Source organism: Mauremys reevesii, linkage group 3 (genome assembly GCF_016161935.1).
Source record: "Mauremys reevesii isolate NIE-2019 linkage group 3, ASM1616193v1, whole genome shotgun sequence".
NCBI classification, from domain to species: domain Eukaryota; kingdom Metazoa; phylum Chordata; order Testudines; family Geoemydidae; genus Mauremys; species Mauremys reevesii.
The window spans coordinates 141,908,312-141,921,413 of record NC_052625.1 but is presented as its reverse complement, the minus strand read 5'-3'; the positions used below and the strand labels follow the sequence as shown (position 1 = coordinate 141,921,413).

The 13,102-nt window shown below is 42.6% G+C and overlaps 2 protein-coding genes across 5 annotated transcripts in view; both read right to left on the bottom strand.

Annotated features, from left to right (window-relative positions):
- LOC120401313 (gamma-aminobutyric acid receptor subunit rho-2) overlaps positions 1-9,911 on the bottom strand; it is a 76,299-nt gene extending 66,388 nt beyond the window's left edge. For 2 of the 3 annotated variants that reach the window (XM_039531116.1, XM_039531120.1), the window contains exon 1: positions 8,303-9,911. The gene's annotated coding sequence lies outside the window, so the exon portion shown is untranslated. The remainder of the gene's footprint in view (positions 1-8,302) is intronic. The other variant, XM_039531117.1, reaches the window with a different exon arrangement.
- An 894-nt stretch (positions 9,912-10,805) lies between these two features.
- The window catches only part of UBE2J1 (ubiquitin conjugating enzyme E2 J1), a 50,057-nt gene continuing 47,760 nt past the window's right edge, over positions 10,806-13,102 (bottom strand). For both annotated transcript variants that reach the window (XM_039531121.1, XM_039531122.1), the window contains exon 8: positions 10,806-11,143. In XM_039531121.1, coding sequence (XP_039387055.1) covers positions 10,874-11,143 — 270 coding nt within the window. In that variant the 3' untranslated portion in view covers positions 10,806-10,873. The remainder of the gene's footprint in view (positions 11,144-13,102) is intronic.

Genomic DNA, 13,102 nt, shown 5'->3' with positions numbered 1-13,102 from the left:
ACCGTGTCCCTTTGATGCTTGCATTTAGAAACTTTGTCAGGTTAGCCTCTCTAAGCCTATGTAACACCATTCCCACTTGGTTTATGTGATCTTGCCAAGAGCTGCTGAAAATGGCTAATTAGATCAGCGGTCTCCAAACTTTTTTGATCGCACACCCCTATTAGTAAAAAAATTTTGAGCACGCACCCCCAATATACGTATATTTATGTATAAATTATATACATGTACTACTACACTAATATATTATGTACATTATAAAACATACAAAAATAGAAATTAAAAAAGGATGAGATAAAGATGAAATAAACAATATTTTTAAAAAAATATTGTATTTTATTAACGGTACAAAAAACCTTTCTGCTCTCACAAACAAAATTATTATTATTTTTTTAGTGAGAGCAATGTGATTGAATATGCGTCATTATTTCTGAAAACCTTGGTTTAACACTTTGTGATACAGTGATTTGACGGTCTGGATTAGGGTTAGGGTGCAGGAGGGGGCTCAGGGTGGGATGCGGGGTCGAGGAAGGAGTTAGGGTGCGGGAGGGTGCTCAGAGTGGGGGTGCAGGGTCGAGGAAGGAGTTAGGGTGCAGGAGGGTGCTCAGGGTCAGGGTGCGGGAGGAGGCTCAGGGCTGGGGCAGGCAGGAGGTGCAGAGCACTTACCTGGGGCAGCTCCTGTTTGGTGCAGGGGGTGTGCAGGTGGCTCTGTACAGTGCGGCACTGCCCCCATGTCCATGATTCTGGGAGTTGCCCTCCACCCCGGGGCAGGGCAACCTGGAACACAGGGGTATTAGGGGATGCAGGGCCCTGGGCTAAGGGGGCTCCGGCCTGCAGTTCTAAAGCCCCTTTCAGAATGTGGCCCTGCGAGCACGGGCCGGAGGACTCAGGAGGAGCAGGGGCAGCCACACAGCCACCAGCTGAAGAGAAGCAACCACTTCTCTCCAGCCGGCTTTGAAGGGGAAAGTGCCACTTCTTTCTGGCCGCTGGCTGCGCGGCTGCCCCTGCTCCTCCATGGGCCGGAGGACTCAGGGCCGCTTTCTGAAAGGGGCCCCCTTAGCCCAGGGCCCTGCAGCCCCTAAAGCCCCTGCGTTCTGGGTGGCCCTGCCTGCAGGGGAGGGGGGCAGCTTCCCCGCTCGCTCGTTCCCTCTCTCTTCCGGCCGCCCTTCCCCCGCCCCCAGCAGTGCTCCTCCTGCCACACCCCCAATGGATCATCTTGCACACCCCACTTTGGAGACCACTGAGCTAGATCATCCACGTAAGCCCTTACGAAAGTTTCCAATCCCTGCAGGACTTCATTTATAAACCTCATGAATGTGGCTCCTGAATCCTGCAATCCAAATAGTGAGACCTTGAACTCAGATAGACCAGATTCCACTATGAAAGCAGATTTTTCTTGGGCATCAGCATCTAAAGGAATTTGCCAGTAACCTCGAATTAAATTCAGTGTGCTCATGAATTTCACTCCCCCCAGTATACCTAGCAGATCCTCTATTCTGTGTGTGGAGGTAAGGGTCAGGTTGAGCGATAGCATTCAGATTCCTGTAATCCACACAAAACCTCAGGTTTTGTCCTTTTGGGGCACCATCACAATAAGGGAGGCCCAGGGGCTTTTGGGCCTAGTAGCTACTCCCATTGCTAACATGCTTTCAGCCTCTTCCTGAACCTGTTTCTGCATTTCTCCCTTGGCCCAACGTGCCCTGCCAGGAGCTGGGTGGAGATCTGTGGTTTGAACAGAGTGCATTATCTTGTCAGTTAACCCAGGCCAATTTCAGAATGTCTGCCTCTGATGCTTTGACAGAGCTAACAATCTTCTTTTGAGCTGTAGCTAAACCCTCCCCCAACTTAACGTTTTCAAGCTGTGTCTCCTCTTTGCTTTCTGAAACCATATCAGTTAAAGGGACAAAGTGTCATCAGCACAGCAAATCAAATTCACAACTACTTCCCTTTCAGAGTAAGCCTTCAATCTATTGACATGCACTGTTTACCCAACTCCTCTGCCATGGGGTTCCCTCACATTATAAGTAACCTCACTAACTCTTTCCATTACCTCACAGGGTCCATTCCAAATATCTTGCATTTTATTTTCTCTCACAGGATCTGGCATAAGCACCATATCTCCAACTTCCAATCCTGTTTCCTTAGTATGCCTATCATACCAAGCTTTCTGAGCTTTCTGGCTTTTCTTAAGATTCTGCTGAACCAACTTCATCATGCCTTGCAAACTCTCTTTACATTGAGACACATACTCCACCACTAGCAGCTCTGTCTCCTCAGTATTGCCTTCCCAAGAAACACGAATCAGATCTAGCGGTTCCCTGACCTGCCTTCTATACAGTAGATCAAAGGGAGCACACCCTACAGATTCTTGGGGTACACTCCTGTACGCATACTGTAAATACGGACGACGTCCCAGTCATTCTGGCACCTAGTCACATACATTTTCAGCATATGCTTCAGTATTCCTGTTAGAGGACTTTCCCTCAACACTCCCACTTCCCTGGTTCTTATCATGCAGACAGCAAAAAGCAAAACACCAGAAGTCCGAAGCGCAGACAGTGCGATGTTTATTGAGGTTAGTTTCCAAGCAAGCATATTTCAAAGCCCTTCACACCAGTTGGACTTATCTCTATATGCCGGTAGAGTCTGTTCCCCAGTGTTCCGTTCCCAGCTCTGATGCAGCAGAGAATTTACCCCGTGTCCCCCCTTCCCAGCTTTGAGGCCGCAGAGCCTTGCCTGTGTCCCTGTTCCCACCCACCTTAGCAAACATTATTCCAATTCCCCTTCTGCCCACTTCCTGTTTGACCCCAGTTTATATAGTAATATTTTCAGCTATACCTTAACCAATCATTTTACTGAAATCTGTCTAACCAATCCTAACATATTGTAACATAATTCTCTAACCAATTATAGCACACTACCCTACTTAACTTACACCTAGCAAAATTAATTATACAGCAGACAAACAATTAGAGAACCAGACAGATTAACAAGAGAAAAGTGGGGGCCATAAAAATAAAACAATACAGAAATGAGGATTTCACAACCACAACCATTGACAAGTGATTTCTTGCCAGATGGGATGCTATCACTTAAGATGGGTTTCTTTATCTGGTGGTGATGGGCATTATCAGGACAGGACCCTCTTCCTAACAGCCCAATACCACTTTATTTCAATATGACTGGTTTGGAATGTGATAATGTGACCTTATGCTTCCCAGCTTATGGCTGCCCCTGCTGCTTAGCCAAAGGCTTTAGCCTAAGAACAAGTCTTCAACTATCTAAGGGCCTTCAAGTGAGAGAAGGCCCTTACACAGGCGGACCGTGATTTTGATTCTTTGTTTTATACCTCTATAACTAGCTAAGTGATAAAAATACACCTAAATTCTTGACGTATAGGCCTTTACAGGCAGGCCTGAATAACTATATTCTAACAGTTCCATTGAGTCTTTCTAGCAGACCATTGGTCTCTAGGTGGTAAGTAGCAGCTTTTAGGTGCTTTACTGCACACATCTCTCACAACAGCTTAAAAATAACAGACATAAAATTAGTACCATGGTTTGACAAAATTTCTCTGGGAAAACCCACTCTGCTAAAAATAGTAAGCAATGCTACGGCCACAGTCTCTGCCTCAATATTAGATGCCTCAAGGTATCTGGTAGCAAAATCTACCAAGACAAGAATATATCTTTCCATTCCTGAAAGGTTTAGGGAGTGGTCCCACAATATCCTCAGACACTTTGGCAAATGTCTCCCTGATAATTAGTAATGGGCTGCAGAGGCACCTTACTAAGCCCCTTTAACTCTTTACACTTCTGACTCAAATCACAGCTTCTGCAATAATCCCTCACTATTTAAAAAAGGTGATGCCAGTAGAAATTTTGCTTTAATCTGTCCAGGTTCTTTCCATGCCCAGGTGCCCTGCAAATGGACCATCATGAGCTAACTTTAGCAAGTCACCTCTATATCCCTCAGGTACCACAAACTGTTTGCAAATCCTACCATGAGGATGTTTTTTCCCTGTAGGGGATTTTTTATACAACAAACCAAATTGCATGAAAAATCTGCTTCTCCCTACCCCAGCTGGGGCTTGATTCTGAGCATCAGCTCTGGCCTTCTCTCACAAAACATCATTTTGCTGAGCCATAATAAACTCCTTCTGTATTTCATTCAAGTTTAGAGCCACCTCTGACACACAAGACAAATTCTCAACTGGCATAAACAGAGACATTCTCTAGCTCAGTGGTCACCAACCGATCACAATGCTAGAGGATCTCCCAGTTCATCACGATCCCCAGTGGTGCAGCGTGACTGCCCCATGGCAGACTCCCTATCCTGGCCCCACGCCACTCCTGGAAGCAGCCAGCCAAGTTGGCATAGGGGTCTCCCTCTGCACACTGTTCCTGTCTGCAAGCACCGCCCCCAAAGCTCCCATTGGCTGGGAAAGCTACAGGGGGGGTGCTTGCTGAGAAGGGCAGCACGCAGAGCCACATGCCCCTCTCCCCCTCCCAGGGGCTGCAGGGCCACGTTGGCCCCTTCTGGTAGCAGTGTGAGGCCAGGGTAGGCAGAGAGCCTGCCTTAGCCTTGCTGCGCCCGCACCTCAACCCCCAGCCGAGCCCCCTCCCGAGCCAGCATCCTATACCCCAGAGCCAGCACCCTGTACCCCCTCCTGCACCCCAATACTGTGTCCTAGCCCGGAGCCCCCTCCTGCATCCCAACCCCCTGCTCAGCCTCAGCCCAGAGCCCCCTCCCACACTGCGAACCCCTCAGCCCCAGCCCAAACCCCAACCAGCTACCCCAGCCCTGTGAAAGTGAGTGAAGGTGGGGGAGCGCCACGGGCGGCTGCAGGCACCAGCGAAGGAAGCAGGTGCTTGGGGCGGCCGATGGAAAGGGGTGGCACGTCTGGGTCTTCAGTGACAATTCAGCGGTGGGTCTCTAATGAAGTGGCGTGATTGAGCTGCCGCCGAAGTGCCACTGATTGGCTTTATTTTATTTTTATTTTTATTTTTTTGCTTCACCCGTTGGGGCGGCAAAAACACTGGAGCTGGCCCTGGAGAGAGCGAGCGACCGGGGGGGAGGGCTTTGGTGAAGGGGCAGGGCAGATCCTGGGTTGCCCTTAGATTCAAAAAGTGATTTTGAGCGTAAAAAGGTTGGAGACCACTGCTCTAGCCTGTTCATAATTTCCCTCACTGACATCATGCAGGGAACCTGCATCAGAGCCATACTTTTCCTGTGACCTGGTCATGATATTAACCTGATTAAACATAATTGAAATATCATTACCAATCAAGACATCAGCAGGTAATATAATACCAACCACCCTATCACCTTCAAAAATTTTCCATTCAAGGAGATACTGGCCAAAAGCGCTTTTACAGAAAGCGCAGAGAAAGCCAATATGTTCACACTCTTATCTGGCAACAAATCTCCCTCTCAGACCGATTCCCTTTTACCTAAAGTAATATCAGAGGCTGAAATCTCACCATCAAGTACACACAATTCCATTGACCTTTGCATTCTTTATGAATTCCTCACTACCCCTCCACATCTCAGTCCTGATATAATTTGTGAGGTTGGATGCTTTCCTCTTCCACCACCTATTCTGGAATTAAAGTGGTAGCTTTAACACCTGCAAGGTTAGGATTTGTACTCGAGGTGGCAATGCTAGAGCTTATCTGAGTAGCATTTGTAAACAAAGTGACAGCATTAGAATTTATTGTAGTGTTTGTTGGTGCAGGTTGTGGAATGTTTTTAAGCTTTGGGCCATTTGATTTTATATGGCATGGGGTCCCAGATTAATGGTTTCCCCTTCAGGTGAGAGGATTTATGTTCTGGGCTCCCATGAGCTTTTCTAATAAAGTTGGGGTTAGATTTACTGGAGTGTACAGGGATTACCTTTCTCCTGGGGTTTCCACCCTTCACAAGCTCTGTTTTCTATAAATTCATCAGTGATATCTGCTGTCTGTAAGACTGAGGCTATGTCTATATCACAGACCTTACAGCAGCACAACTGTACTGCTGCAGCTGTGCTGCTATAAGGTCTCCCCGTAAAAGCAGTATGCTGATGGGAGACTCCCATAGGCATAATTAAACCACACCCCCCAATGAGCAGCAGTAGCCATGTTGGCAGGAGAGTGTCTCCCACTGATATAGCACTGTCCACACTGGCATTTTTGTCAGTGAAACTTGTGTCAGTCAGGGGTGTGTTTTTTTCCACACTGTTGACCGACAAAAGTTTTACTGACAGAAGTGCTAGTGTAGACATAGTCTGAATCAGGCTGTCTATTGCATATTGCAGCTCTGATTTCTTCAAGAGCCATTTTAGCAATCTTTCCAGAGTAATTATATCTAGCAGTTTATCAAAGTCACCATAAGCTTTTTCCCCCTTAACCCACTTTTTAACGTAAATCAAGAAATGTATGAGTACAATCTACATAAGTAACATTACCAGAAATTCTTAGATTTCTAAATTTTAGCCTATAAGACTCAATGGTAATCTTAAACTATTCAATATAATTTCTCTAAACTTTACATAAATCAAAAGCCTCCTCTACCCCTAATTCATTAGATACCTCTCTGGCCTTCCCAGTCTGTTTGTTTATCAGGCATCCACTGGTCTTCATGAATTTTGTCAATATCAAAGGTGATGCTCAAAGGTGGATAAAATACTTCAATACATTCAGAGTCTTTATGAATTGGGCAGACTTTATGTCAGTCTCTGTTATTCAGAGAAGATGGAATTTCAGGCTGTGGCTGCTGTTCCTTCTGCCTGTCTAGGACTCAGAGCTGCAGTTCATGAGCATCTTTCTCAGTCTCCAGCTGTTCCATTCACATTCTGTGAGCTTCCTTTTCAATTTCAGTCTCTGCTCAGTGTCTCTGATACACTCTCTCGTCTGCATCCTCACCCTTCTCCTTCATTCTAAATTCTGGCATTTTTTCTTAATGCTTTTACTGTTGCCAGTGTTTGCATTCTTTTGTTCCTATTCTGAGAAAATTGGTCATCTCCTGATCTGAGATGTTCCCTGTAAGGTCCATTTTCTTATCTTCACATAATTTACGTTCTTTTGTGTTCATAAAAATTTTTGTGAAGATAATGGACCTTACATTGTGTTCATAGCTTCATAGGGTCATGACTCACTCATGGTCACTAAACTTTAACCCTTAAAACTCTCAATATTAAATTTAAGTCTTAGATAGGGTGGGGTTCTGAGCCAAAGCCCAATTGACCTGTGATGATGTGTATCCTGCCCAAGATTTCGCCAAGTGTCACTTTGCCTGGTATGGGTCACAGCTGAGAATGCCAAATTCAGGACAGACTGTAAGAAACAGGGCAGAAACACCCCAAAACTGGTGGTTTATTCTATCATAAGATTTCACCAAACCAGTAACAAAAGTGAACTCTTGTATCACTGCCCTAGTTCACAGAGAGCCAAATAATAGACCCCTAGGCATTCCAGCCCCAATCACCAACCAGACAACTGGACTTGGCGATGAAAGGTTCTTAACACCAAAATTCACCACACGTTAGGTTCTTCCAATCCCAAAGGATCAGACACTCACCCCCAGGTCAACATGTACTTTCAGGATCTCATCAAATACCATGCTGCAGCCAATCTTTAGTAAACTAATTAAAGATTTATTTTAAAAAAAGAAAAGAAGGGAGTTATTAAATGGTTTAAGGAATCATATACATTACAATTGATTTCCATGTCTGTAGAGGTCAGGGTAACAGTAGCAATGGTAATTCTGCTAACTTGCAATATGTCTCTCTGGATCACCCAAAAAGATTGGGGGTCATCAGTCCTTTGTTCAAAGCTCACTTCTTGTTAGAAAAATCACAGTCCAGAGAAATGGAGAAGGACTGAAGACAAAGAGTGTTGTCCGAGTGTACAATTTACACTCACAGCACATGTGAATGGAAAGTTACTGGCACAAATATGGAGTCCTGGGTCACATGTTCCTTGCTGAGTCATGAGACATTCATTGCCTATATGTGCCTGAAGAAAGAGACCGTGGGAGGGGTCCCTGGAAGAGCTAATTGTCCTTAATGGGCCATCAAGCAGGCTGGCTAGCCTTGGTGTAAATCTGTCTTGGGGCATGGAGGGGTTTACTCAGAAACACAACAGGTTTCAAATACAAATACAGAGCAAAGTTTCATAACTTCATATACAATGATGATACACGCAATAAACAGGACAATCATACGTAGCAGACTATAACTTTTCCGATACGTTACACAACATACTTTGTATAATATTTATCACAATTGTGTAACAGTGGTGATACATCAGTGATGATACATTACCATAAACATGGTCACCTTTCTTTTATACAGCATCACAATGGGCTCTTCAAACTAGCAGAGAAAGGTCTAATGCTAGCCAGTGTCTGGAAGTTGAAGCTTGAGAAATTCAACTGGAAATAAAACAAGTTTTAAATAGTAAGAGTAAGTAACTATTGGAACAACTTACCAAGGATTGTGGTGGCATCTCCATCACTGACAATTTTTAAATGAAGATGGATGTTTTTTCTAAAAGATATGCTCAAGGAATTATTTTGGGATGTTCTATGGCCTGTTATATAGGTCAGACCAGATAATCTCAATGGTTCCTTCTGGAATTGGAATCTATGAAAAGAAAAAAAAAAGAGCGCAATCCTGCCCCTATCTTTGGGTACAGAAGGCTTTGTGCAGCAGCCTTACTTAGGTTCTGCTGCAAAAGGGCAAGAGCAGAATTTGGCTGATGGATGTATCCCTGAGAATTTGGTAGGTTTGAAGGTGGGTATCAGGGCCTGTTCTGCAAGGTGACAGCAAATCTCTCAGAGGAACAATCAGGAAGAAACTCTGCAAGGGTATCCTACTGATGGTTTTTTCTTCAGAGCCCTCTCGTAAGGGAAAGGATGATCTGGGCCCAGGCTTGCAAATGTGAACAACAAGCGCATTTAAACAATGCACCAACTAGGAAAAAACTTTTTATTTCAGGAATACGTGGTCTATAGATTTTAAATATATTCCTACCAAAATTAATATACTTATTGCAGAAAAATACTTTTACTCATTTCACCACAGGAAACCAGACTGTCCTCCTTCCAGACTTGAAGACAATGCAAGATTTAAGTAACTGCTGATCTATCTAGACAGGCTGTATACTTTTATTGTAAATGTTTAATTAAACTAAGATGCTTTGATGTATATACATCCTGTTTGTATGTATAGCAGAGGAGCACTAATTCGCAATAACCACTGGGAATCCATTTCTGAATTTTGCAAGTTAGCAAATGAATAAATTAAACACACACACACACACACCAAGACACTACATAAAAGATGTAATCTGTCCATTAATTTTCACAAGTGTAAAATTGTACTTATTTATAATGCTTAGGAGTACATTAGCATGTAGTATATTTTGTAATGTTAATATGAGAGCTGACTACAGCACTCTTATCTTTGCTAAGAAATAGGGTGGGACAGTCTGGCTTTACTGAGAACTATCATAGTTGCCACTAGTAAAGTGAAAATTACTGAGGTTCTTTTGGGTCTTAAATGAGCAATGGTAGATTGCCTTGATTATCAATACAGTAAGATAATGGGAAAATATTACCCCATTGAACTTGTTCTTTATGGCTAAATGAATTCAAGATTAGCCCAGAGGGCTCCTATCTAGGGTTGCCAACTGTGGTTGGACATATTCCTGGAGGTGTCATCACATGACAATCTTTAACTGAAGATTAATCTTTAATTCCTGGAGACTCCAGGACCATCCTGGAGGATTGGTAACCCTTCCCCTATCTGAAGTGCCAGCACCTACAATGAATAAATGGTGATATACACATGAATGCTGTAATTGTAATATGCTGGAAAGGTATTTATAAACTTTTCTTGAAGTATTGCAATGAGGTGCAAGAAAAAAAAATTGTGTAAATGAGGCTTGAATTGCGATAATTCATTAGAGCCAAGGGTTTCATGAAAGCTTCCCTCAAGCTTGTCCATGCATAGCAGAGTTTCAGCACGAAAATATTTAGATTTTTTTTAAGCAAATAACAGCACATATGAAACATTCAATGTAATGCATTATGTATATTTCTGGAATAATTAAAAGACAATAGCTCTGGGTAAATAATTATATTACATATTTATAACTATTGCAATAATAGACGTTTTATATAATCTTCAAATTTAAAAAAGCAAGATATACAATTGAGAGTATTAGAAGACGACATTCAAATCTTGCAAAAGATTATCCAATCTAACTTTAAAAAAAATTAAAAACAAAAAAATAAAGCAAACAATTTTCTGGCCCCTTTTTTCACAGAGAGCACAGTCTCAGAACCAACATTTCATGCATTTTTCTAGAATTGTCTTGTTGTAAATAAGTGGTTACAAAATATTATCCCCTTCTGAATTGAGAGCACACGCAACGCAACACATAGACACTGCGTTTCATTTTTAAAAGTCCTTCCCCCAACGTAAATTTTTATACTCACTCAAATATGGGTGACTATCTGCACCCATGTTCCACAGAGAAAAAGTGTTGAAAACCCCTCTCTTTTTTAACTGCCTCCTTTTATCAGTAAATAAGATATACACAAATGATACTTTCTTTCCCCCACCCTTTACATATTATGCTCATATTCAACCAAATTGTTTCCCCAAGTATCTAGTGGGTATTCATGGATCATTAACAGTTGTTAGTATTCACAGAAATGTCAACATTTGTCATCCTTACTAAGCAATGTACCTAAAGGTATATTAACATTTGTAAGGACTTAAAAGAGTAAATAAAAAAGTAATCTTCTGTAAACAGTTCTCATGTCATACCCAATACAGAATATTTAATGAAGCATTCAAGTCACTGCTCTTAAGACAGAGACAATTTTATAACTCAAATACATAGTCATTGGCCAGATATACCCGTCGGAATATAAGCGCTGCCAATGCTAAAGTCAGAAGGACAATCAGAACAGTTGATCCAGTGTGGCTTGTGTGGACTCTTGGTTGCTGCACCTGATTAAAGTTAGTTGAAGATGGCACTCTTCTCTGACTCTGCTGCTGGGCACGGCGCTGGCGAGGGCTCATGGAGGTATTATTAGATATAGGCTGAGTATGCTCTTGATTAGGTGGTGTGGAGTTATTCTGAATTTCAGACTAAAAAGAAAAAAGTGAATATTGTTTTTAAACCAGGACAGTCTGTGCATCAGCAATGTACATACCTCTACATTTAAGAACAAAGCCTACTCTTCCGATGTAATGTTGATCTGAAAGTTAGCCACAGGTGAAAGCCTCTTTATAGTATAGTTTCAACCAACTTCTGTTATAGAGCACTGTTCCAAACCCTATGGCTCTCTAGCCAAACATTCAGAATACACACCCTTCTACACACCTCCCAACCTTGTTCTCCCAACCACTGTCATCCCAACTACATGAGGTGCAGACAATCACCACTCCTGCCTATCACATACTACTGCTCCCCTTGTTTGTCTCTGGATATCGTAATAAGGCATTAATGTAGAAATTATCTGCATTAAACTATGTTCATCAACAATTTGCCTGTCAACTTAGGACCTTGCCTCAGGAAGTATGTACCACAGGACCTAACTACATAGTTCAATTCCTTGCTATGTTGCTACAAACACACACTTTTTTAATGCAGTTTCTGGACTTTTGCTCATTCCCTTGCTGCACTGAAGGAGCACAGAGGTATTTGTCATTTAGATAATTTGATTCCCCATGAAATTCCAAGCCACTGTGTGTAAGAAGCACTGTTCTACCGTTTTCAAAACTTGAGTCTAAAAAGCTGTCTCTACTCCATGGTTTTGTGTTTTCTTTGTCATAATTGCTACCTCACATTTTGGGTCCCTGTATCTCAACAACGTTTTCAAGTGAAATATTTTAAACAGTTAAATAAAATATTTTATCCTTAAACTAGTCCTTAGCATCTAGGTACTTAAGCACAAACAGTTTACACTGCACAAATGGAAAACACTGCAAATCATATTGGAACCGGTGTTAAAGGATGAAATTGGCCATAAAGAAAGTTATAAAAATAGTATACAAAGCTGAGCAAAATTAGGAATTTCCATGTCATGGGAAACCCCAAAATTTGTTTTCAGCCCAAAAAATCACGAAAAACCCTAAAATATTTGATTTTGGTTTACTGAACTAAACCAAAATGCTTTGTTTGACTGAGTTCAAATTTGAAAATTTTATTAAAGTTAATGTTTAAAATTAAATAGACAAGTTAAGAGGGAAGGTACTATACATCTGGGGTCAGGCTTGAGTTATGAGGGATTGCAGGTATCGGTTGCAAGGATGAAGAGATACATACATATCACATAACCAGCATAGACCCAGATTGAGGTGCGGGGAGTTTACACTCTAATTTTCCCCATAGTGACGTGTTGTCTTTTGAGAGTTGTAATTTGGGAGCTTGATCTCTCCTGGCTGGACGATGTCTTCCATAATGCACCCAGTCTTGTGACTCCCATTATGCACCCAGTCTTGTGACTCCCATTATGCACCATGCAGCTCGGTCACAGGGAAATCCACACTGCATTATGAAACACATGGTCCTCCAGGTATCCTAGCCAACAGCACAGAATGGAGATCTGAACTACAACTCCCACAAGGAGACTTCAGTGTGCAATAAAAACTAATGATGGACAAAAGAAACACTGTCGTGTATTGAAAAGAAATCCTAATGTCCATGAGATATGTTGTACCCTCCTACATAATAGGACAAAGGATTCTGGAACTCCAGAGATTCACCTTGAAGTTTCCTTTACATGATATTTCCAGCAGGGGTCTAAACAGATAGAGAACTTCAAATCCACACAGTCCTGGCCAGCTCTGCTACCATCCTCATGTATCCTAGAGTGCCCTCACAGCCATGCTGACCTTTCCCCATTATACGAGTATGGCTTCTTCAACAGCAGAAATGATTTCCACTGCAGCCACACAGCAGTAAGGACCTATTCGGGCATGCACTGAGCCTACAGGAATGTTTCTAAGGAAGACCTAGGACCACTCTTTAGGCAAGGGCAAATTATGCACAGATCCCTTTGATTTGTAAGGTCTGTCCTGGGTGGCAGGTGGTGCTAGGGCCAA